Genomic DNA, 26018 nt, shown 5'->3' with positions numbered 1-26018 from the left:
CCCACGGGTACGTAAATGGACCAAACCCTTCACCCATCGGGTACGCGGGTATGGGTATGTTCCAGCAGTCCCCATACCCGTTAACCCATGGGTGAAAAATACCCAGCCCAAAATAAAAAAGCCCACCAGCAGCCCATGTAAAACCCTAGGTTCCCCAGCACCCCAACCCTCTCCCAACCGGCCAACCCTATCCCAATTCCCACCCGCCTCCGCCGCCTGCCCGCCTGACGGCCTGAGTCTTGACGTCTGGTCTCCCGAGCAAAAAAAACAACGCCGCCGCCCACCGCAAAAATCAACACCCGGCGCTCGACCCCTCGTCTCGCTGGCGGCTGGCATCGCATCCAAGCGCTAGGAAGACGCCACCGCCACATCCGACCCCCCAACCCCCCCTGACGCCACGCCATGCCGGCGACGGAGCAAGAACGGTGATCCCCATTCCCCAATCCTCAGTTCCCCTTCCCCTAATTCCCTTCATATGCTTTGCACTTGCACTTGCAGGCGATGGTGCAGAGGCGCTCGGCGCTCCGCGCGACCGTGCTCCTTGCCTTTGCCTCCTTCTCCTCCGCACTATTTCACTAACCAGCTCCTTCAATCCGGCGTCAAAGGAACATCGTGGAGCTCCTGGAGGATGGTGACCACTTTGAATCCACTGGATCCCGAGCTCATCGACGCCAGGAACACTTTGAAGCTGCAAGATCCGGCGGTCCAAGCTGCAGTCGTCGGCGGCGCTCCTACAGCGGAGCCGAAGATCGGCGTTGGTGCCGTCGCCACCAGTGCTCCTGCATCCAAGGCCAAGAACGGGAACGGCGCCGCTCCTAAAACCAAGCCCAAGAACACCACCACCAAGGAGAAGAAAAGGACTGGAGCTACTGCGGCTGTGGAGAAGACGAAGCAAAAGGACGGCCGGCCCCCCTCTTTCTCCGGCTTCATCTCGGGAAGGTGCTGCTGCAGCCACATCTTCAGGTGGTGTAGTAACTAATTCTCGCCCTCCTGGTGCTAGCCGCAAGTTGCTGCAGCCACTGATGTAAGTAACCTAAGAGCTACATGCCTATGCTAAGTGAGCTACATGCTTGTAATTTGATACATGACCTAAATTCCTAATTCAGTTGGTTAATACTTGTGAGTTGTGCTGCCTGAGCAGAATTTTTTATAGCAGAACTTGAGTAACTGATAGTCTGATAGTTATAAATTTGAAAGAACACTAGTGTTGGTAGATGAGTTTGGTGTATATGGAGTTATGCACAGTTGCAAACATAACATCTGTTATGTTTGATAATTGTTATCTCATTAGTGTAGTTATTATTTGTCAACGTCAGATAAATATTTTTCAAGAACTGGCTTACTCTGCTTTACTTGTAAAACTCATTAGTGTAATTATTATTATTTCTTCTATTGAATGTGCCTTATTATGTGATACAGATTGAAAAAAATGAGTACTAGCAGTGAAGGTGAATGCTCACAAACTGCAGTTCAAATGTCAAAGCCTATTGAAATAGAAGATGATGAAGATCCTATTGAAGAAGATGAAGATGGTCCTGCTAGTGGTGCAAAGAGGAAGCTCACCTCAGCAGTTTGGAATGAGTAAAGAGAGTTAGGTACATGGGCACAACAAAGGCAAAGTGCATGTATTGTTTCAAGAAGCTATCAGGTGAAACAAACCATGAAACTAAGCACTTACATGATCATTTGAAGTTGTGTACACTTAGAAAGATCAAGACAACAGGGAACAAGAGTTTGTCACAATCCTGTTTGAGGTTTGGTTCCACAGAATCAGGTACCGTTCAAGTTGAAAACTACACATTTGACCAAGAAGTAGCTAGAAAGGAACTTGCTGCAATTATAATTCTACATGAGTATCCTTTGAGCATGGTAGACCATGCTGGTTTCCGAAGGTTTGCAAGTGCGCTTCAGCCACTATTCAAGATGGGTACTAGGAATACAATAAGGTTTGTTCCTTACTGTTTGGTCTTGCTGCCATTGTAATTTTTGTATTCATTTTTTAATATTCCTTCAAAATTTTCAGGAAGATTATTGTGATGCAATATGAGATGGAGAGGAAAAAAGCAATTGAATATATGGCTAGTATTGATTCAAGGGTGGCCATAACTTCTGACTTGTGGACGTCTGACAACCAGAAAATGGGCTATATGGCAGTCACAGCCCATTTCATCGATGAATCTTGGACTTTGACAAACATTATCATGAGGTACATGTCCTGAAATCTATTTTTGCACATGTTTTACCGATTTTTGCACATGTCCTACAATCTGAAATCTGATTACATACATTGTTACATGTATAGGTTCATCTATGTACCAGCTCCTCACACATCTGAAGTGATTGCTGAAGAACTATATGAGTCCTTGGTTGATTGGAACCTTGATGAGAAAATATCCACAATTACCCTTGACAACTGCACAACTAACGATGCGGCAATCCCTTATCTGGTGAGGAAGATTGGAAAAAGTAAGCTTATAAATGAAGGAAAACTACTACATATGTGTTGTTGTGCTCATATTCTTAATTTGATTATTAAGGATGGTCTAGAACATATTAAAACTGCTATTGAGAATATCCGTGAAAGTGTGGCTTATTGGACAACAACACCAAAAAGGATAGAGAAGTTTGAGGAGATAGCTAAGTTTGTTAAGGTTAGTTTGGATCATAAGATAAACCTTGACTGCAAGACTAGATGGAATTCAACCTTTAAGATGCTTAGTGTTGCAGTCCCCTATAAAGCTGTTTTCATTAGAGCAAGTCGTGTTGATAAGCAATATACATGTTTGCCTAGTGAGGAGGAATGGAAATTTGCTACTGATGTTGTAGAACGGTTATGATTGTTCAATGACATAACTTTGTTGTTTTCTGGAACTGAATATGTTACTGCCAACATATACTTCATAAAAATTTGTGAGATTAGGAAGAAAATCAGACAGTGGTCAACTTGTGGCAGTACAAAGATTGAAGAGATGTCAGTTAGCATGATAGCCAAATTTGACAAATATTGGTCGGACATCCAAGGACTGATGGGTATTGCAACCCTTCTAGATCCTCGTCTCAAAAAGTTGAGCTTGCTGATGTGTTTTGAGTGGCTAACTGGTACAACTGGTTACATTTGTGAGGATAAGGTTGCTGAAATCATAGATCTATTAACTGAATTGATGATTGAATACCATGTGGAAGAAGACTGTGACAATAGCGAATCAGCAGCAGCTGCAGCTCCAACCGAAGACATAGAGTTCTTATCTTCATTTAGTGCAAGAGTTGCTAGTACAAGGCCATCTGCTGTGCGATTCAAATCAGAACTAGATCGCTACTTAGAAGATGAACTGGTATCTCTAGAAACTAAGGGTTTCAAGGTGCTGGATTGGTGGAAGGTGGCTGGAGTACGTTATCTAACCTTGAGAAGGATAGCAAATGATATTTATGCAATTCCTATCACTACAGTGGCATCTGAGTCTGTATTTAGCACCAGTGGGAGAGTACTTAGCGAGCATCGCAGTAGGCTGACTTCAAAAATGATAGAGGCTCTTATGTGCTCACAAGATTGGTTGCGGAACAAGTACAAAAGTATGTCCATTCTCTTGTTTTGTAGCTTGGTTGGTTCTCTTTACTTTGATTCTATCCTAATTGCTGGTTTTCCTTTTTAGTTGACAACAAGGAAAAAGGAGCAGCCACCTTCTGGTCTTGCCTCCAAGATATTCAAGAGGGTCTCCAGGTGTGCACATATTCAAATGAAACCACTATTGCAATCATGCTCTTATTCTGTTATTATACAGTCTAGACACATACTAACTCTTATTCTTGTTGTACTGCCTGCCATGCCATATTGCCATATAGGAACTTGAACTTTGAGCAAAGCAAGTTGTCTGTTGTCTCCAACTCCAAGTGAAGAAAACCAACACATCAAGTCATCAACAAGACAACAAATGACCAGCATGTTTGTTGAATTGTTTTCCTATATTTATGTACCCCAAAAAATGTAATGACTTATGACAATGACTTTGTGTGATGGTGTTTTGTGAGTATGTGACTGGTGGTTGCAGTGGAGATTACTATATGCTATTATTTGTCTAATTTTATGTGCTCTGGTACTGGTGGTTGATGTTGAACTGCTGATTTTCATGTGCGTAAATAAAGTATTGGCGGGTATGGGTGACCCGCCGGGTATGATTTACCCCGGCCGGGTATGGGTTCGGGGAAAATTCCCCACCCATAGCGGGTATGGGGATTCTGGCGGTCTCAAATTTTTATGGCGGGGATGGGTCTAGGGTGGCCATACCCGATGGGGATTTACCCATTGCCATCTTGGAATGTAGGTGCAAGGGGATGCAGTTACCCCTGCAACTCTTTTCTATTTTATTGCTTTCCACAAACACTCATGAGCTTCTGATGGATAGCGATCGGAGAGGTAAGGTCCGATCTTAGAATCGAAAGTTGCTTTCTTATTCTTCGTTTGTGGATTTGAGTTTTCCTTTCCTTTATCTTAAGCAATTTTGATATGCAAAGAGAAAAGCGCACCAACTTTTCTTTCCCGAGGATTTGCTGGAAACCTGCTCATCATTGAGTTTATAGAAGAGGAGTAATTGAATCCGAAACAAACAAAACAACAGAAAAGAGGTTCCTCACCAGTTCTAGCGACAACAGGATCAGTAACTCCTACCGACAACACACAAACTATAGGAACAATTTTTGAAGACAGCTTACCCCTGCCAGTTTCCTAAGCAGATATTCCTCATTGACTGCAGTGGCAACCTGTGAAAAATGCTTGAAAAAGTTGTTAAGGACTCTAGTGATCCATCCAACCAAACATGGTAAGCAATGTTACTGGTCAGTCCAATTTTTTGTTGTTGTCTATACCAGGCATGAGGCTTTTAGTTCTTAAGTGGAGGAAAACCTGGTACTAAAGAAGAGGTCCTTTGGGTCTAGGGTTATCTCCTATCAAATTTGTTTACAGAAATTAAATCTGAGTTGAAGAGAAACTAATCATGCTTGATTTAGCACCTAAATGTTTTATCAAATTTTTTCCTCTGTTGGATGTTGTTCACCCATTAGTTTTGCCTCTTCTTTTTCTCTGGCAACAAATCTACTAAATCAAATAAGGTTGGAGTTATTATGAGTGCAAGCCATGTATGGATTCATTACTTCGAGTTTTTTATTCAAATTCAATTTGGAGTCATTCGCTAGAGAACATGGGATTTCTGAGAACATTCAGGTGTGTTTGTTAACCGGTGTAAAATCGAATATAGGGATGATTCAAGGGAACAATTCAACTAATGAAATAAACACTTCTTATTTACTTTTTGATAAGGGAAGCTTTATTAATAAAACAATGACTGAAATAACATTTCTATTGCACTCATGTAAGAACAAAATAGAGTTGTTAAACAGAACTTGCATAAACAATGACAGAAAAAATCTAGAGTGGCGCCAAGTGGGTCTCAAACCCAGCTCTTGATGCTGCCGCTGTAGTTGCTTCGCTTGTCGAAGTACCTGTCCCAGATCATCACGCCGCCGTAGTTGCTCGCCTTCTGCGCCACCGGGAGCACCGCCCTGCGCAGCGCCGCCGGGTCCGTGTACCCCGTCTTAGCCGCCTGCAGCGACGCCGGCACGCCGACGTAGATCTTGGTGAACGGGTACGCCGCCGCCCACTTCGCCCACTCGGCGGCGCTGAACCCGGCGGCGCAGTCCGTGTCGTCGTAGAACCTGACGTGGATGCGCTCGAAGATGCCCGTGTCGAGCGCCTCCTTCACGCGGTCGTCGGGGAACCGGCAGTGCGCCGTCGCCGTCAGGTGCAGGAGCTTCCCGTCGCCGGCGCGGATGTTGTGCTTCGCCAGCTCGAGTGCGAGGGTGCTGTACCGCTCGGCGGCGCCGCCGTGCTCCAGGAACATGTCGACGCCGTCGAGCCAGGCGTTGCCGAAGGGGCGGCGCGTGTCGTTGAGGCTGCCGCCGAAGTAGGTGTTCCAGAGGTGGTCGAAGAGGGCGAGCGCCGATTGGTTGGTGGGGAGCGAGTAGGCGCCGCCGAAGCCGCCGATGGAGATGGAGACGGGGACGCCGAGGAACTGGCACCGCTTGATGGCGGCGCCCATGCCGGCGAGCGAGTGGCCGGAGAGATCGAGGTGGTAGTTGCCGTTGCCGCCGTAGACGTCGAGGAAGGACATGATGACCATGCTGTAGAGGCCGGAGTCGCAGGCCTCGCGGAGGGAGCCCTCGTCCCTGTGCCGGCCCCAGAACACCGTCACCTGACCGGTCTTCCCCTGCGCCGACGCCGGACCGGCGAGGAAGCTGATGAGCACGACAGAGAGAAGCGCCGCCGCGGATACGGCTAGCGACGGCCTCCCGCGTGTGAACGCCATTGTTACTGATGACTTGTTCCTGTGCAAAGTGCCTAGTGGTTTATGGAAACTCGAGTGAGAGTAAGGTTTATTTATACAGAGACAGAATTGGCAAGAGACAAATTGCAGCAGCCATTGTTGACGGGTATGAGCAAAACTTTCAGCTAGATTTCAATGTGAAAGATGATGTGTCTGCTTTCACGCAGCAGCGAGAATCGTAGCAAAGCATTGAATTCCATGGACGGATAGCACAGTGACATGGAGGACAGGTAGCTCACAGGGTTGAATGCTTCGAAATCCGCCAGTGCAAACGTGTACTGATGAAAGAGATATGAGAGAAGAATGGAGGAGGTCGACGGGCAACTGTACATGGCCACCCAATGTTGACGACCGACATGGCGACCGGAATGTGGTGCCCGATCAATTATCCACTTGTGATTTTTTTTGTTTTTTGGGTGGCACACAAGAATCTCGATCTGATTTCTTCCAGCAGATGCAGACTTGTTGCACATGTCAACACCGAGCAATAAAGTTTGACCATTCGAATATTTTAGAACCACATGTATAATATAATACAATATCAGGCATATATATAAATTATGGGTCAAAGATAATTATACACCACCCTGCTGACATGGAAAGTATTTGCTTTTGACCAGTCAACCTTCCGTAGTGCTTTGACTAATAGGTACTCGTATTTTTGTTTCTAAATGTTTGACATGTTAACTTTTGGACAATGCGCTCCACTGTTGACACCCGGTTTTTGACCAGAGTCAACCGCTGCGTATAAAGTTCTGACAACTGATGAAGGAGATAGAAAAATGCCGCTGATGGAGCCGCGTTGACTAAGACTGACGGTTATTGACCACGATTCCGGAACCGATGGAAGACTAGGCAGGTCCAGTCCGAAGCAGAATCGACTCCACCAAATAAGAGAAAACGTGGAGATTTATCTTTAGTAGTTTTTAAAAATAACTGTAATAGCCATGTCGTAATCGACTAGGATTTTAGCTTACTCCAGGGTATAAAGGGTATAAGTATAAACCCGTGAGCCTTGTAAAGAGGACAATCAGTACAACCTTCCGGTGCCACGCCGCCAAAACCCTAACAGTAGGAGTAGAGTAGATTCGACAAGTTCCTTCTAGCACGCAAGGCTGCATCGGCTTCGATCTCAAGCGAGCTTGTAAGTACCATCACCCGGTCATTACGACCTATATCAGAACTTTTTAAGTTAAGTCTTATATTCTGATATTGTCGTGTGGCTAGTTATCGAGTTATCTTAAATTGCAAGTACAACTTTCTAAGCTTTGTCCAATATTCTACTTGTTTTCGACGTTACTCAAGTTATCGATCGGCTTAGATCTGATTAGGTTATCTTCGTTGGTTCCCTTGCCTTGTTTAAACGTTCACAATTATCAGATCATATCAGCTAGTAGATCTTGCATACTTTTACTGTTTTACATATGCTAGGTCCGATAGATCTTTACTCCTGCCCCTCTTATTGCTAACCGCCTGACCTCTGACGTCAGTGTGCTACTCTTGAGAGCCGATGCCTCGGTCGGGTCTTATCCGTATCTTGCAGAAGTGTGATGACGTCATTGAGCTGATAGGGGCGCATACGAGGTCTTGCTGCTACGAGCTTGTCTGTTAAGATTAACGGGTCGAAGTTAATGCCCTCTCATCGTGTTACCTTGTCTAAGTTCGATACACAGTCATGACATTGATTAGATTTTGTTACCTTAATCGGCTTGTAAGCGGTAGGCAACAGGCCTTTGGTGATTATGCTCTAGTCTTTTATGTTGACAGATTGAAGTTAATGCCGTCTCATTCATGTTGCCTTGTCTAAGTTCAATACACTTATCAAGATATTAATTAAGATCTGTTAATGTATCTAGCTTGTGTATGATCAGCATTGGTTGATCCTTGTTGTTAGGTTCTAATCTTTTAAGTCAGTAGATTGATGCCAATGTTCTCTCATTTGTGTTACCTTGTCTGAGTTCAATACACTTATCAAGGCATTGACTAGATCTGTTAGCTTCCTTTTATAACTGTTGTGTTACAATGCTTTATCTTAACCTATCTGCTGACATAGCCGAGGCACGTGCTATTAATGTTTTATTTATATCATATGCTTATATTAAATATCTATCTGTCATGATGTTTATTCCAAGAACACCTACCCATAAGTTCGAAAGGCTTCGCCGCCGATCGGTTCAGGAATTTAAAGTTTACTTTGTCAATATTTAGATGAAATTGACTGGCACGCCTTGTACTACCCGCGAGGCGATTTGAAGTCTGCACTGGCATTAGCGTATCTCCCAGATCCTCCATGTTGTTCAACGTAGAAGCCTGAGGTCCAGATTTTACATCAAAAGCTACTTAAGAGTTGTTTTTGACCATTCAAATATTTTAGTGCCACATGTATAATATATATAGTACAATATGAAGCATAAAAATGCTGAGTCAACTAAAGGTAATCCTACATTCCTACACCACCCTGGCCCACATGAACACCAATGGTTTGACTAGATATCTTGCACTAGCTCATCAAAGTTCATAAAAATTTCTCATAGACAGGCTGGATGTGCTGCCAGTGGAGGACCGAGGTCCCGGTGACCCTAGGCCTCTGCCGGGCTCCTCTAGGCTTGAGTCCATTAGGCCCAGGTAACTATTAGGCCATATTATTGCCCGTGCTCCTAAAATCTCTTGGGTTCGCCATTGTGTGTTGGCATGCATGTCTCAAGTAATTTCACTATATGCACGTTGCAGCCATCTAGTAGCTAGCTTTTATTTTAAGCAAAGGGTGGATTTTATTGCATCAAGCACAGTAAACACATATCACTCTCTTTTGAGTCCCGGTGTTGAAGAAAAAGGCGACAACGAGGGATCATTCGATCCCAACATCGATTCGGCCAGTTCTCATCCTCCGACGGCCTCCTGGGCTTGGAGGGTGAGGGAATCGAGCAGATCGACATCCAGTTTATAGATAGTATGTTCTGTTAGGTTTATTTTTTAGCCATCTAGGTTGCCGCCTTTTTTGTCGAGCCGACTCTGGATCTAGCATCTTCTTCGGCAAATCTGATCCAAGGTTAGTTTAATCCATTCCTGCTTGTGTTTGGATTGGAGTTTTTCGTCTTCCCCATGTCGGGTTTTGGCTCTGGGTTGTCGGTCTTGTTATCGATTGACATGGAGAACAGCTCATGCACATACATGGCCATACAAATACAATGCATGGTTGACCAACAAGCATCACATCTAGTCGGAAGTCAAAATTATGGGCTACCAAATTAAAAGAGCCTGAGATGAACGGTTCGGCCACGGGAGGTACTCTGCCGACCTCTCCGGCCACGACGCCTCCGCTGTCGGCGCCGACGTCAAGCACTGCCAGACCGCAACCAACGTCACCGTGCTACTCTCCGTCGGCGGCGACGGCGACCGCCGACCGGTATTCCCTACCCACCGCCACGGCTGCCAGGGACGTCGCCGACCACCTCTGGCACGCGTACCTCGGCAGGCGCCGCCGCGGCGTGCACCGGCCGTTCGACGACGCCGTGCTCGACGGCGTCGATCTTTACGTCGACCACGGGGGGTCGGCAAACTACGACGCACTGGCCCGCCGCCTCGCCGGATACAGGTACGGCGGCGAGAAGGCGAAGGCGGTGCTCCTGACGGCGACGCCGTGGTGCATGGGCGACGGCGGCGTGGACGCGGCGCTGGCGACGGGGTTGTTCCGGCGCATCCACGTGCGCTTCTACAACGACACCTTGTGCTCCTTCAGGTCGGAGGACGAGGTTCTTCTACGGGTCGTGGCTGGGGTGGACGGAGCGGTTCCCGGAGGCCAAGGTCTACGTGGGGCTGCCGGCGGCGCCAGACGCGGCGACCGACGGCTAGCTGGGTGGAGCCCAATGCGGTGGCCATGGAGGTGATCCCGCTGGTGCAGGACACGCCCAACTACGGCGGCGTCATGCTGTGGAACCGGTACGACGACAAAAGGAATCGCTACGGCCTTAGCTACCTTATCATGAACTTAGTCTAAGGCTGACATGTCTAATCAACAAGAAGCCACATTTACACTGCTGCAACTTATATTGACATTTTGGCACCAAACAATACTGATTCTCAAGATGAAATGTTCTCCAAATACAAAACATAAATTGTAAAAGTAAAATTTATAACATGTTGACAATGTGCATCAATATATACTTTCTAGACGCCGCAACAGCTTCGAAGGTTTCTTTTCCAAAGTCAGAATACATTGTTTGGAATAGAAAGGCATAGGGAGTATTACTTTGAGATGCACGGGCGGACCTAGTCCATAAACTGATTGAGGGCCTCCTCTTGATTGGACTTTGGCAACCTCAGCAAAATAGGACCAAGTCAAACAAAAATCAAAAGTTGAGTGGGGGCCTATGCCCTCACTGGGCCCTTCTTAGGAGCATTACCCAAATCAGAAAATGTTGTTTGCTACAAGAATGAACAAAATATTACCATGCTAGAAAATATGCATGGAGTTGCATGGCTACACGCATGCAACAAACCCATTGCTCTCCCTCTGAAATATTCATGTACTTTTGGTTTTAACTCATTGCATTGGGATTTTTTTAAAAAAAAATAATTTGAAAATGGCACAAAGATTTCTAATTACCACCATTTTCATATATAGTTTAAAAAAAATCAAAGGTCAAAATGTTGATTGCGCATAATGGAGGGAAGCCGCACGTTGGTTGGTCGGTTTGCGCCGAAGTTTGTGGCGTCGTGGACATTGTATACGGCCGCATATGAGTTGTCTCCGCGTGTACGGAGGTACGGTACCCAGTAGCCACGTCAGTGCTTAGTCAGCGGGAACATGCAGCCAAGCCGCTATATGAAGGTCGTCGGTCTCCCGTCATATCCTGGCCGCCCTCAGTTTCCGACGTTTATCGTCGGCGCCAATGCTGCCATTGTTTGCAAGCGAGGATGCAACACAAAAGCTGTAGCAGCGCAAGAAATGACGCTCCAACTCCGATCACCTCTCCTAGCCCAAACAACTCTCTCCAGCTGCGTCCTCTTCTTCCTCCTCATCTCCTCCCCAGGCCCAGTCACCGCCGCCGGCGAGCTGACGGTCGTCTGGGGCCGGAACAGGGCTGAGGGCTCCCTCAGGGAGGCCTGCGACACGGGCCTCTACGCCACCGTCATCCTCTCCTTCCTCCGCGTCGCCGGCCACGGCAAGTACCTGACCGACCTCTCCGGCCACGACGTCTCCACCGTCGGCGCCGACGTCAAGCACTGTCAGAGCGCCAAGAACGTCACCGTGCTCCTCTCCGTCGCTGGCAGCTACAACTCCCCGGCCACCGCCAGGGACGTCGCCGACCACCTCTGGAACGCCTTCCTCGGCGGCGGCTCCCGCCGGGGCGGCGTCCGCCGCCCGTTCGGCGACGCCGTGCTCGACGGCGTCAACTTCTACCTCGACGGCGAAGCGGAGCAGGAGCGCTTCAGCGACCTCGTGAGGCGTCGCCTTCAGGAGAGCCGCAACAATGGTGGTCGAAACGGCGCCGCCAACAAGGCGGTCCGGCTGACGGCGACGCCGCCGTGCTCGCGGGTGCTCGACGCCGACATGAGCGGCGGCGAGCTCGGCCTGTTCGAGCGCCTGCACGTGCGGTTCTACAATGAGGCCCGGTGCGGGTACGACTACCACGAGATGCGGCCGTTCTGGGGCGCGTGGCACATGTGGGTGTTAAGGTTCCCGGCGGCGAGGCTCCTCGTGGGGCTGCCGGCGACGGACGGGATGAGGGGGTGGATCGACCCCGCGACGCTGCGCGACAGCGTGCTGCCGTCGGTGCATGACGACCCCAACTACGGCGGACTCATGCTGTGGGACAGATACTACGACAAGCTCACGGGTTACAGCCGTGCCATCGATCCATGACTGATGACTCCTTGCTCTGAAAACCGATGCTTCATGTACACGTGAAGTTAGTGACTGAATCAGACGATGCATAAAGTGTTTCTGTCTAAGGTCAAAGAGAGGGAAAGATTATATTCTTATGCTTGTAAAATTATATGGTCTTCTTATTAATATAAGCTGGAATGAGGTAGTGTTTGTGTGTTTGTATATATATCTCTTTTATCTTTTACAGCAAATCTCTTTGACGCCCTTTCGAAAAAAGCAAGAATGTTCCGGGTCTTTCTTTTTTTGGAAAGAACGACGCACAAGATAGTGCGTGTTTCAATGATATAGCAGAAAATACAAGACTACAGTCCCCAACCATAGGCAGGAAAAGGAAAAAAAAAAGAAAAAACAACAAACAACTCACCTGGTTGGATTGGAACATCAACGCGGGTCATCACTCCACTCTCCCTAGCGGAACCCACCAACAATCACCCTCATATAGTCCCCGAAACCTCAATGAATGGCCCTGCGTTGATAGGGAACATGACAGAAGCAGACTGCACCCCACCGAGGAGGGTCGGTCCATTCAGAATCCTTGAAGGGTACGATGACCTTGAACAGGATGGAGTTGTGGTGGGCGGCGATCACAGCGGGCTCCACCAGGTCCTCAATCCTCTCCCTGTTCGGCAGGTGGAGGTGCAGGCGGGACACCGCGGGGGAGCCGACCACCCTGAGCGACGCGCGGACGGGCTGGCCGACGCAGTCGTAGGAGGTCGCCGAGGCCATGGCGTTGCGTTTGTCGACACCTTCGAGCCTCCTGCTGCGGTGGACAAAGCGGTCCAGGATCAGCCAACTGTGGCGGCGCGTCGGAGAGGGCTCCCTCCAGCTGGTTGCGCGCAGGTGGTGGTGCCACGTTGGAGAGGGGCCGGCGCCGAAGGCCCCCTCGGGGAGGGTTTCCTCCAGCTCCGGAGGGCTTCTTCTTCCATGTTGCATGCGACGCGACGCGTAGCGGGGGAGTAGGAGAAGTCGACGGGGTTTCCACCAATCGTAGCAGGGCAGGGCTTATGGTTCGTCTCGGTGCGAGGCGGCGGCGGCGGCGGCCGGAGCGAGAGGATTGATGAGGGAAGTGGGGAAGACGAAAAACATCCTACCCCTCCACATATGCAAAATGACCTTTATACCCTCTTGGGTTGTAGTTCTAATTTCCAACTATTGTTTCAGCCCGTGTGTTGAGCTCTGATTCGACTCCGACACGATCCCCTACTCATTTCAGTGGTCAGGAAATCTATTAAAAAAAGATGAGTCATTAAGAAAATATAGAAACAACATTTCTCGTGAAAATTATTCAAACTACAAATGTTTACTCCCTCCACCCAAAAATACAAGTCATTCAATTCAAAATTTGTCAAAAAAACAAGTCATTAAAAAAAGATGACTTGCTTTTTTGAACGAGGGAGTACTCAGCAGATTAATAACTATAAGAAAGTTGAGTCAACATGAAAAAAATTGTGAACCAATGTCTCATTGTAAAAATATTGAGTCAACAAATTCGGTAAGTTAAAAATGCTGAGTACACGAAGTACATGGAAATAATAATAAAAAAAAAGGAAAGATATGAGAAAGAATTACCAAAAAAGAATCCAGAATGAATAGGTAAGTAGCTATATTGTGGGGACATAGGGAGTAGTAAATCCAACAAAATGAAATGGGGAAAAACTAATATTTTTATTTAAGATGTTCACACTAACAAGCTACTATCAAGTGTGAACTCCAAACATACCTCGGTGGTTTAGATTCAATGCGATGGAGCCTACCAACACATGCTTAAATTACGGCTGATTATTATTCAAGTGCAGGCAACATGCTTGTTGATAAGTGAGCTACTTATCATGACTATATCAATCTCAAAAGATGTCGATCCAGCCCTTTCACATATGTTCATAGAAGGTACGTTGTGCATTCATAAAGATTAGTGACTGTGTTGATACGAATGAGTGGCGTGCAATCACCTCATAAGCTAAATATTTAACAATATTAGACGACTTATATATTAATATAGAATTATCGTTACCGTTCAGCTCATATTATTACTTTTACAATACACAAATTAAGATATTATTACATTTACTACGAGAAGTTATCTATTGTTTTAAAATTATTACGTGCCAATGCAATGCACGAGAGTACGCTACCGATGTACTCAGACTCAGCTTTCTTTTTTAGACTACTCAGGCTCAGCTGTTGACCTGGAAGAGAGCTCGGCCTCGGCCTGGCCCGTCGGGAAGCCCAGCCCACACGTGACGCTTACACCTCGGTGAGCCCGAGCGTCTTCCTCCATCCTGCGCATCCCATTTTTTTACTCCAATTACCTTATCCTCGCCCCTGCCCTGCACTCCCTCTTCCTCTCCAGGCGAGGAATCCAGTGGAACCCGCAATGGATCTGGTGCCTCCCTCAGTTCCTCACCACGCACCGCCGGACCACCATCTAGCGCCGAGACGACCTCGATGCAGGAGGCAGAGAAGTTTCGGCGGGGATCGATGTTTCCTCGCCTAATTTTCGGGTTTGGGTGCTCCTAAGCTTGGCAATGAAGAGCTTGAATTCGAGATGTCTATATTGGAAAAGAGGGTTGAATACAACTTCCCGTATTCGCTTTTATCGGATGAGACAGGAGGGTCACTGCAATCTCTTCACCTCGTTTCATGTGCTTTTCATCCTAGGACAGCTCTTGGTTGCCACAAAAACTTGTATCCATCCTACGTGCACATCACTGGAGAGGAACTGGAGCATTTTGTTTCGAGTTGTAGCTCTTTGGTGCAGTTGTTGATTTCTAGATGCAATGATATAGTTTGCTTCAGAGGGTACCAGGCGTACGTGTTGCGGCACCTTAATCACTTTCATGTGACAGAATGCCAAAAACTAGGAGTAATAGAGATCAATGCTCCAAAGCTCTCCAACTTTGTCTGTCTCGGAGCAGAGGTCAAACATATTACTATGATGGGTATGTTCGGAGACCTGGTGCGTTTGACATGTTTATTTACACTGACAAGGTGTCATTCTGCCTCAAGTACTTACAGCTAGCAGCAGTTTTATTGTCTAGTTGTGTCCAATTTGGAAGCAGGTTAGCAAGTAATGTGATGCGAGTTATTTGAACGAATACCTTTTGCAACTCTTTCCCAGTTTGTGTTATTCTCTATGTTACTATTAGTGAATATTCCACCTGGTAAAGATATTCTGGACTTTTTTTTTAATAATATGGCATTGATGTTGATCCTATGCAGGTGCAAACTGATGATTCGCTGAGACGTACGCGATTCAGTCTTTATTGACCTTGATGATGGGGCTCAGTTGCGTTTGAGGCAGGTGCCGGAATGCTCGCATCACAATCTGACGATCACCGGATTTACGTCTGCAAAGAGTCTGATTGAATTAACAAGGCACATTGTTCAGAATGCATCAGCGCTCGAGTGCTTGACACCGGACACGGCCATGGGTTGTGGCAGGAGGACATCGGGAAAGACCAACAACAGCTGCAAGGATTTGTGCGAGGAAGGGCTCAGGGAGGCCCATAGAGGTGTCGAGGCTGTGAGGAGAAATTCCATGGCATTGGAGCCATGCAGCCACTGTGGGTTATGCTAAAGCAGGAAAGGTTTCCTTAGTGAAAAGGGTTAAACTGATTGGGAAGATAATGTTTGTGCTCGCCATCATGAGGAAAAATAGAGCTAGAACCTGCATGATCCTGTATAGTTTTGTCTGAATAGAACCAAAAAAGAGTGCATGTGAAATTGATACGGAATAGATGGGTCGATCGATGACCACTTCTCATCGTTAACCAAAGATTTTTTTAATGCAAACCACGACAATTTAACATGATCAAACAACAAAAAACGATGGTAGGTGGGCCCCATATGGCAAAGAAGATATTGGGGATGAGTTAGGTACTAGTGGCTTCCTAAATGCTGAAAATGTATTTTTGGGCTTCTCTGGAAACAACTACGGGACGCTGGAGATGCTCTGATCGATCTCTTTTTGCAATCTACACAGCTGCAAACAGAGCACATCGATTCCAAAAAATAAGCATATGTGCCTGTGCTATATTGAGATTCAAATGTTTTTTTTTTTTTGAAGAAAACAGATTCAAATGTGCCTGTGCTGGAGCGGCAGAATCAAAATCATTTAATTTACTCTATTTAACATATAATCGAAAGGAAGGGGGGCCATACTGCATGGGCGAAAGCCAAGAATTGACTCCTGCCTAATGCAGTAGTGCTTCAAGAAGAGTGTGGCAATTCGAGTTCTGAATAATTTGAGATCCGAAAGAAACGCACAGATTTCCAACATTACAAACAGAATAGAGTTTCCAAAAAATAGAGCAGGGCACCCAGGCATCATGGAAGTATTCACAAATACAATGTCTAGCTGGGCGTGCATGCACTTTGAACAAAAATAAAAGAAACTTACATGAACCGAAAGAAAAACGAGGGAATCCAATGAAGGCAGGTCCTGTGAAAAAAATAAAAACCTAATATTGAGGGGCATTCCGAGAATTGAACTCGGGACCTCTCGCACCCTAAGCGAGAATCATACCACTAGACCAAATGCCCACGTTGTGATAATTTTTCTCATTATCTAAAATCTATTCGTAACGTTGGTTGACCTTCGTTTAATCAAGCCATTCTCTCTGAAAGCTCCAGGAGACCAGCTCCCAGTTCCAAGAGGTTCTTCTGAGTTATGACGGCTCCTGGAGGACGACCTCGTGTTGCTGGTTCGTCGTGGAGACGGTGGAGCTGTCGGCGTGCGGCGGCGACTGCCTCGCCAACCTGGAGGAATGTCAGACTGGAACATATTACGGTCTGTTCCAGTGAGAATGCAGCACAAAGCGTAGGTGCTCCCAGTCCCAGCACGGCTGAATGGATGATGCACGATTAAACTGGGAATTTGTGTGGTTTCTCACAGGCTAGCTCCATGCTCTCCTTTAGAGCAGCCAAGCCGGCTTGACCCTGCTTCACCGGCCAGATATAAACCATGGCCAAGATGTTGCCAAAAAAAAAAATGCAGCATGTGCGACACACACATAGCTGGTTCAGTGCGCCTGAACAACGTATCATAGATTCATCCATACAGTTTATTCATTGCATTGCAATTGACCATCTGTTTGGCTTTCAGTTTCACGCCATCGAACAGAACGATGAACACAGATTAAAGGGTCTTAACAAGACAGACACGATGCACAGAGGCTGACGACAGATTGAGAATAGCAAACTTTGCAGGGGGCAGGTATGGTCTTAGCTACTGATGACGAGTTTGCGCCGCTTGTACTTGACGATCACCGCACCTTGGATGCCAACGATCGCAGTGCTCTCGTCCTTCTCCGGGAACGGCGAGACCAGCTCCAGCTCAAAGTTCCTCAACAGGTGCATCCAAATTGTCTTGATCTCCAGGAAGGCGAAGGCCTCACCATGGCAGCCGTGCCTGCCGCCACCGAAGGACGTGTACGAGAAGGCGCCTGCAGCCTTGTCCTCCTCCCTTCCCGGCGCAAACCGGTCAGGGTCATACGAGTCAGGGTTGCTGTAGATGTGAGGGAGCCTGTTGGCAAATGCTAGAGGTGATGCGACCATGTGGCCCTTGGGGATGTCGAACTCCTTCCCCTCCTTGGTGGTCACCGTGAAGTCGCAGTGCGACTGGCGGAGCAGCATGGGTATCGGCGGCTGAAGCCGGAGAGCCTCCTTGATGCACCGGTACAGGAAATGCATCTCCGACACGACGTCGTAATCGGTTCTGTCTCCATGCCGCTTCATGACCTGAATCTGCTCCTCTACAGCCGTTGCGAAGAACTGCTTCAACTGAAGAAGGTAGGCTCCGGTCCAGGTCGAGGCGATAGAGCTGGTCTGGAATCCACCAAAGACTGTAGTGATAAGTAGCCCTGTGATCTCCTCTTCTGTGGTGTTCCGTCCATCCTTGTACTTGGAATCGATTAGGAACTGCAGCATGTCTTCCTCCTCGGACCGTCCAGAGGCCTTGCGGGACTTGATGATGGTGGAGAAGATCTCCCCCAAACGCGCGCGTGCCCGGTCACGGCGCCGATGCGCAGGGATCGGGAGGTAGGGGAAGATGAAGCTGATTGGCTGCATTCCAGTGCAAAGATCATGGAAAAGAGGAGCAACATCGTCGAAGAGATTCTCTCGCACCTCCCTCCCCAGCAAGCATCGGCTGGCAGTCAGTATGATGAGCTGCTCCAGCTCGGACTTCAAATCAACTGTGCCACTCTCTCCCCACTTTGAGAAGTACTCCTGCAGGTAATGTTTTATTTGCAGATGAGATCAATTATCCAGTTGATGCAAGAATAGAGAATTCAGAGAGACTAGCTCATCAACCCGTGCTCCCGCGCGAGCTATTAATTTTAGTAGTCATTATAGTTGAAAGTTATTTAAAAATTATACCCTCTCTAATGATCAATTTATTTTACCTCTGACTCTCATTTATTAGATATTCTGACACAATACTGATGTGTACTTATTTTTGTCCAATTTTGATTGGCTTTTGACTAATAATTACTCTATACATTTTTTCTATTCGCATTCATATTTTTTTATTTTGCATTGCACCTCCATTCATACATGCATTGTGTTTAACATGAAAATAATCATTTTTCATCACTTCCTCCCATACATGTACAAATGGTCTAGATGGTAACACCATCATGTATATATACCTTACCATAGTATTTTGTATTAACAATGATAAAAATAGGTAATTTAGAATAATATATTTGTTTGCTTTTAGATATATATTTTTATAATAAACATGCAGATAAAAAGATTAAGATTTAGATGCTTACATTAGGTTATTCTTAATAATAACATATGTGGGTAATTTTGGTACAAATTTTGAAGGATATTTTAAGTTATTTTCATAATAACATGTATGGATAATTCCATGAAGATTATGGGGTTACTTTGGATTATTTTTTAATAATGGTAGAGATGGATAATTTAGTTTTGAATATTTCATAATGATAGGTCAGATAATTTTTAGAAAATATAATAGACCAATTGCAATTGCTATGATTATTAGAGTCTACAGCCCGAGTGTTTTTGTTTTTTTGAGAATTTATCTTTTTTTTTGTTTTGCTGTTGCATGTCGTGAGAATTGATATGGAGTCTCCAAATTTAAAAAATGAGAGCACATAGCTAACAATAAAAAGTATTACCTTAAGCTCTCTCTAGTTTATTAAATATTCTAAAAAATACTTATATAGGAATAATGAAATTTGGAGTAAATTAAGGTATTATGAGTCAAGTTCAAATTTGGATGAAATTTGACAAAAAATTCAAATAAATGGTCGAATCTGGAAAAATTTGAATCAAACATGGAATCATAAGTTCAAAGTGTTTGGAACTCAGTGGAATCAAGTTTGGGATCAAATTCAAGTCATAAGCATCTCAAATGCATAGTCAAAGTTGTTGACTTGGGACCCTATTCAAAATCTGAAAAATTCAAGTCTGAAGATTGTGACAAGTAGTCAACTTTGAGCCTCATTTCTGGGAGCTTTTATATATAAACTTTGGATCTTTTTGGACAGCAAATGAACTTGGATATCCAGTGAGCATCTTGGGTCAGTTGTTGATCAAAGGAATCAAGGGATTCATAGTTTAATTGAAGTTCAAAATTGAAAGTTCTCCCTGTTTTGGTGTTACTGACAGACTGAATGGCAATTGCCATTGGATTCCGAAATCAGTGCTGAGTAGCCCAATTTGGATCAAGTTTTTCAAGAATTTTGCATAAACACTTTGGTCGAGAACATTCAAAATGGGATGTATAATCTATGGGTAACACATGACAGTAGCTCTTGGACAAGGAAAAGTTGGTTTGGAAATTTAAATTTGAGTTCAAAAGATTGAATTCTATGCTGTGTTGGCTCTGTTGGTTAACTGACGAACCTGCTATACAGGTTCAGTAGAAGCTCGAGTTTTGCCAACGATTCAGAGATTCATATCTCTCAATCTGTTGCTCTATGGAACAAAAGCTCCATCTATGACTTGTAGCAAATTGAATCATCTACAAGTGTGGTTAAAGGAGATCAAATTTGGATTGAAAGTTGAGCGCAATTTTGGTTTGAATTTCGGACGGAAATGGAGAGAAGGGTGGAGAAGCAGAGCAACAGCGCTGCCACGCAGCTGCTTGCCGCCGATGGCCGGAGGTGGTTTCGCCCGTGCCACGTGCCGGCACTGCGTGCGAAGCGAAGTGAAGCAAGCAAGCAAGTATCAGGTGGCCGATGAGGAGGCGGTAAAAATTTGCATAGGTACCGCTCCTGCCGGCCATGGTTATCACCGCCGCCCAGTTTTCACCGTCTCCTCGGTCGCTAGTGTTTCCCATTGCCGTCCGACCACCACCACCTGTTTTCCTCCGCCAGAACCGTCGCCTTAACGTCCTGAACCCGTTCCACCAATCACCGTCCATTCCCTTCCACCACACCACCTCCCCGCCACCGTCTTCCTCAAGTCCGATCGCCCCTCTGTTTTTGGTAAGGCCGCCAACGTGGAGCTCCATGTTGCCGGGGTTATGGTCGTTGTCTGAGCACCAGGGTGTGTCACACGTGAGTCGTAGATGGTGTAGGTGTCGCTTGTTGGCCAGGAGCACGACCGGGTTGGCCGGAGCTCTTGCGCCGCCGCCGGAGCGCCTCCGCCATGGCCGCCGCAGTTGAGCTCCTTGCTCCGGCTGCGGGGAGCTCTGGTTTGGGAGAGCGTCGTGTGTTTTTGGCTGAGGCAAAGCTTTTGAGCTAGCTTGTGGTCGTTAAGTCACCGTCGTTGAGCCGCGTGCCACCACGAACCCTGGTGCCGCCGCTCCGTTGTCGCACGTCGCTGTTCGTCGCCGTCGCTAGCCAAACCACCCTAGCAACACCCCTAGTGTGCGCGTAGTCAAGGTGAGCCAGGCCGGGTAGTCACCGTCGCCGGAGGATTCGCCGGCGGCAAGTTCTCGCGGTTGCCCGCCGATGTACCCGCGGTTTGGGCTGGGTACACTGTGCGTAGGGCTGAGCCCGTGTGTCAGTGAGAAGGGGTAGGGCGAGGGTGAGTGAGAAGAGTTTCCAGGGGTTTCGGGTGAAAATGGTTTTAGGTGTTTTAGAAATTAGATTTAAATTCTATTTTCATATTTAATTCCTTTTAATTTGTAGAAATATCCAAAATTAGTGAAACCAATTTTATTAGGTGTGTTTTATTTTCCCTTATGCATTAAAATTCTTAAACCCTAGGAAAATATAATAATAATTAGGTATTTATTTAGTGCCTTATATTTAAGGTATTTAAACTAAATACTTAATTTTTATAAAATGTATAAAATTATGAATAATGATTTATTAATTAAAAATCAATAATAATTAGGAATTAGGTTTTGAGATTAGTAATTATTTAATAAACCCTTTTAGAATAAATTAAAATACTTAAGGTTAGATTAGTCAAGAAAATAATTTGAGGGTTAATCTTTTATGGGTAGATTAGTGTTGGCTTGCAACTTTATCATGAAGATAAGTTGTATAGTCTATTTTTATCAAAAAGTTTTGCATTTCTAACTATGACTTGCATCATACCATAGAATCTGAAGCACCTGAGGTGGAATTTGTGGAGTTACCTAAAGAACCTCAGGATTTCAAGGTGATTATTGAACTTGCTCCGATTATTGGAGGGTCTTCTGAAGAAGCTAACCTTTGTGGGACCCAAGGCAAGCCCTGGAGCATCTACACCTATTAATTTTAGAAATTCTTATTTCATGTTTCCAATTCATTGGTTATTTCCTATTTATACATTAAGTCTAGGAGTTGATTGAAACCTTACTTTTATGCATAATCCAACCTTATTTGTAGGATATCTTTGCCACATGTTCAAAATAATTAGTTATTATCCTATACTTAGCAATGCTTAGATTCACCTTTGAGTAATTTTTGTTGCTCAACAACTTAAGGATAATATTGTCTTACACTTTGAGTAATTTTTGTTGCTCAACAACTTAAGGATAATATTGTCTTACACTTTGAGTAATTTTTGTTGCTCAACAACTTAAGGATAATATTGTCTTACACTTAACTCAAGGAAATGACTTGGTTTTTTGAAAGATGTGGATAGATGGTAGTTCTGTCCACTGAGATTAAATTATTTAAGGCCCGTTCATTGTTTTAACCGGTGATCAGTGATATTACCTGGTTGCTTATTGCCTTTGGGAAGCAGCAAGCCCGGTAGGTTAGTTGGCTCTTTGATTGGAAATATTCTTACCCATGCTTGGCGTGTGGGTGGAAGGCAGGGACGTAGCCTGAAACTCACATGGAGATCAGGCTAGACGTGGGGTCCCATGTGGGGGTGCGTCCCTGAGTTCAGGTAATTATGTTTCCGATCTTTGGGTATGGCTAATTGAAAGGTCGTTATGTGCAACCCGATCAGTTGTGCATGGCTGGTGATTAGGTGTCTCCTGTAGGATGTAAATCGGTCTGGATCACCGCAATTCTCAGTTATGAATGCACTTGATCAACGCTTAAGCGTTGTAGAATAAACAAGTTCAATATGATATTTTCCTTGAATTAATATTGTTATATGATGTTTAGTTCCACTTGATTTGAGCAAATGTTTTATTCACCTAGACTGGTTAGGTAAGACCTAATTGTGGTTAAAATAATAAAACTAAGATTCCATGAATAGTAAGCTTTTTGCAAAATGTTGAGTCGGCCAGTACACTAAAAAGCTATCATACTCCTTGAAATTTTATTTTAGCTTACCTATAGACGGGTCAGTCTTGCTGAGTACCTTCATACTTAGGGGATCCTCTGTTATTTTTAGACGTGCAGCAGCAGTCTGCCGAAGAGGAAGGCCTGAAAAACTAGGGTATTTTACGAGTCTCATAAATACCCTAGTGTTGAACTTAGTTGTTTAATTACTTTACTTCCTAGGCTTGTTTAAGTTTGAAGCTCTTAGAATGGTTTAACTTGCACTTTAAGTTTATTTCAATCTACGGTTTGTAATAATTTGTACCTTTAGTATTTATGTAAAAAGGTAATGTTTGTTGATGCTTTTCCTTCGTGGAAGTGATCCTAATATATGGTTAAGATTCAAGTCGCGAATGATTCAGGTTGTCCTGGGACACTCGACGGACTACCGGATTTAAACTATTTTAAGTGCGTTATGAATAATTGATGTTCCGATAGTGATTAGGTGTACTTAAGCCAGTTTAAGTCGGACGGTTCCGCCACATTTATAATGTGTATATACCTTAATTATTATTTTCTATATAAACAATGTAAGAAACAGATAATTTATAATTATATATTGGTGTACCTTGGGTATATATTTTAATGAATATTATTTGGATTCAAATTTTTGGTTACCTCATATTATTTTTAATAATAGGATATGTAGATAATTTAAATGTAATTTTAAGAGGTTTACTTTAAGTTATTTTTCAGATAATTTAGATGTAAATTTAAGGTTTATTCTAAATTATTTTTTATAATGGAATAAGTGGGTAATTCAAATGAAGATTAGGGTGTTACTTTAGTTTATTTCACATAATGGCAGTAGTGGGTAATTTAGATATAGATTTAGGGGTTACTTTAGAATATTTTCTTAATGGTAAGATTGGTATTTTTTAGAAAACATAATAAATTCAATGGCTACAATGATTTGAATCTACAAATAGATGGTCAGATGTTTTGCTTTTTATTGAGAATTTTTAGAATTTCTCTATTTTTCTAGAGTGTGTCCACTTAGGATCCTAGGTGGCTTTATGTCGAGGTTTCAAAAGGAGCATCCAATTAGTAATAGTAAGATAGAGTGTCATTTGGAATCTCATTTTGTGATGTAATAATTACTAAATTATCTATAATAATGAACGGTTAGATCTTTTCTGTACTATATACCACCACGTATATACCACCACGTAGTAGTATTGTACACCGTAAAAGAGAAAAAAAATATAGAGGAGGCAGTTCTCACCTCAACCTCTAAAACCATTTGGCCGACGAAGCCGCGGAGCTTGTTACCATGCAGCACGCTGTTGAACATCTGGACCTGCTCCATTCTCACGGGGTAATCCACATCATACACAACCCCCGGGCCGAAGATGGGCACGGTCAACCGGTACACCTCCCGCTGGCTCAGCTCGGACTCGTAGCCATTGAAGAAGTGCTCGGACACCTCGGGGCCGACGAGGAAGGTGATCTTGCGGCCGAGGATGCTGGCAGTGAACACGCTGCCAAGGCGCGTGTACTCCTCCCTGATCATTGGGATGGGGCCGCGCATGAACCGGATCAACCCGCCGACCACCGGCGAAGTTCGGATAGTCGGCGGCAGCCGCTTGCCGGCGGAGGAGCCAGACCTCAGGAGGATCTTGATGAAGGCGATGGTGGCGACCAGCAGCGTGGCGCCGGCGACGACGAGCCCCTGCTGGTTATCCATGATATTCATCTTTTCCTGGTTCGTGTCAATTGGCATTTCCAGTGCAAAGGGATGCTAACAGTAGAACAAAGTGCAAGGGATGCTAACTGTGTGCGGAGAACATAATGGGAGCCATGGAGGGAACTGTGACGGTGTTCCCGATTGTGCTCTGACAATGCTGATGCCAAGATAACATAATAAACAGACTCATTAATAACAAAATGCATCATCTGTTCCATGCTTGATTGAGTGAAGATCTCCGGCTGCTGAGCTCTTGATGATAACCTCATTTTTAATCACTGTCCCATATCGATCTTCTTGCCAGCCAATCAATTTGCCTCTTGCTGTTTAAAATAGTGTTGGTTCATTAGCTAAAAGCATCATCTGTTCCACGCTTGAATTAAATTAAGATCTCACCCGCTGACCGCTCGATAGCCTTGTCTTTTGTTTTTCTTGTTTAGTTCCTCTGGCAAGCCTTGATGAAATTTACAGGCTGGTGGTCTAGTCTAATGTGCAGCAAACTGCACTCCAATATACCCAATGTGTAAAACATAATTTCTCCCCTATTAGGAGGAGAGATCTAGCTACAAATTCAGAGATGCCAAAGTAATGGCGCCCATACCATGGGCATAGACGCACAGTCCAGCTGCTAGATATGTTGCCCATCGTGAGAATCCTGATTAGCTAATGGCGCCCGTACCCTTCAATTAATAAGAAAAGAGTTTAAAGAACGGGAGCAAATAGTACTCACGCCGCTACATCTGAGCAAGAGTGTGCCTGCAGGTGGTAAGATTTCTTGTGGTGGAACCTAGTGGCGGGTTTGAGTCCTCGACTCGGCAGTGGTGCTTGCATTTTTCTGGATTTATTTCAAGATTTAACCGGTGCTTTTTTTCAATGGTAGGTGACGTGCCCGTCGATAGCGAGGCGCCAGTGGTGACTTCATCAATCTCGAGGATTTGCCGGCTCAGTCTTTCGGAGGTGCTCATATGGGTAGGGTTGCGCGCCTGTATTCGTAGGGGCGAGTGTGCGTGCGTGTATGTGTTGTGATTCGGGAAAAAAAAGAATTATACAAAATAGCTATGTGATCTAAGTGAGGACTGCAACGCTGATCCACATTTTAAAGAACTGTCGCTTGTTGCTTTCACGTGAAATACGGGTTTCCGGTTAACTCGTATAGAAAGCAAACAGGTTTAGAAACAACTGTGATGCGTAGTCGTGTGTTCTTATCAGGACATGTAGCAATCAATACCTCTCCAAACGATTACGCCCGATCTGGTTAATGCCAAACTAATTCCGAGATAATACAGGCGCACGATCCTCATGGTGTGGGGGGCTTTATTTTCCAATCTAAGTAGCAGGCTAGTTTAGCAAATCGAGCCGTGGCTGTGCCGTTCTTATCT

At 45.2% G+C, this 26018-nt stretch overlaps 4 protein-coding genes, 1 long non-coding RNA gene, 1 other non-coding gene and 1 pseudogene across 6 annotated transcripts; 4 read left to right on the top strand and 3 right to left on the bottom strand.

Moving 5' to 3' along the window:
- Positions 1-1523: 1523 nt before the first annotated feature.
- Positions 1524-3892, top strand: LOC111258331 (zinc finger BED domain-containing protein RICESLEEPER 2-like). The gene is made up of 7 exons (XM_022829518.1): positions 1524-1946; positions 2024-2206; positions 2303-2447; positions 2538-2651; positions 3123-3386; positions 3651-3718; positions 3841-3892. Exons 1-7 carry the CDS (start codon positions 1600-1602, stop codon positions 3890-3892), a joined length of 1173 nt encoding a protein of 390 aa, XP_022685253.1. The 5' UTR covers positions 1524-1599.
- A 1403-nt stretch (positions 3893-5295) lies between these two features.
- Positions 5296-6658, bottom strand: LOC101784278 (xylanase inhibitor protein 1). The gene has a single exon (XM_004979312.4). The coding sequence runs from the start codon at positions 6354-6356 to the stop codon at positions 5442-5444; it is 915 nt and encodes a 304-aa protein (XP_004979369.1). The 5' UTR covers positions 6357-6658; the 3' UTR covers positions 5296-5441.
- Positions 6659-8917: 2259 nt separating this feature from the next.
- Positions 8918-10392, top strand: LOC101777260 (annotated as a pseudogene).
- An 846-nt stretch (positions 10393-11238) lies between these two features.
- Positions 11239-12426, top strand: LOC101783869 (xylanase inhibitor protein 1). The gene has a single exon (XM_004979311.2). The coding sequence runs from the start codon at positions 11323-11325 to the stop codon at positions 12238-12240; it is 918 nt and encodes a 305-aa protein (XP_004979368.1). The 5' UTR covers positions 11239-11322; the 3' UTR covers positions 12241-12426.
- Positions 12427-14568: 2142 nt separating this feature from the next.
- LOC111258289 lies at positions 14569-15891 on the top strand. Its single transcript, XR_002678952.1, has 2 exons — positions 14569-15203; positions 15484-15891. It is a non-coding gene; the product is annotated as an uncharacterized LOC111258289 (long non-coding RNA).
- An 843-nt stretch (positions 15892-16734) lies between these two features.
- TRNAP-AGG lies at positions 16735-16806 on the bottom strand. Its single transcript has one exon. It is a non-coding gene; the product is annotated as a tRNA-Pro (tRNA).
- Positions 16807-17330: 524 nt separating this feature from the next.
- On the bottom strand, positions 17331-24773 carry LOC101783468 (obtusifoliol 14-alpha demethylase). The gene is made up of 2 exons (XM_004979310.2): positions 24178-24773; positions 17331-18492 (listed from the first exon to the last, which is right to left on the bottom strand). The coding sequence occupies exons 1-2, from the start codon at positions 24673-24675 to the stop codon at positions 17488-17490; spliced, it is 1503 nt and encodes a 500-aa protein (XP_004979367.1). The 5' UTR covers positions 24676-24773; the 3' UTR covers positions 17331-17487.
- Positions 24774-26018: the final 1245 nt, after the last annotated feature.

Source organism: Setaria italica, chromosome VIII (assembly GCF_000263155.2).
Source record: "Setaria italica strain Yugu1 chromosome VIII, Setaria_italica_v2.0, whole genome shotgun sequence".
NCBI classification, from domain to species: domain Eukaryota; kingdom Viridiplantae; phylum Streptophyta; class Magnoliopsida; order Poales; family Poaceae; genus Setaria; species Setaria italica.
Note: the sequence above shows the minus strand (reverse complement) of the source record. Positions and strands in the feature narration are given on the sequence as shown.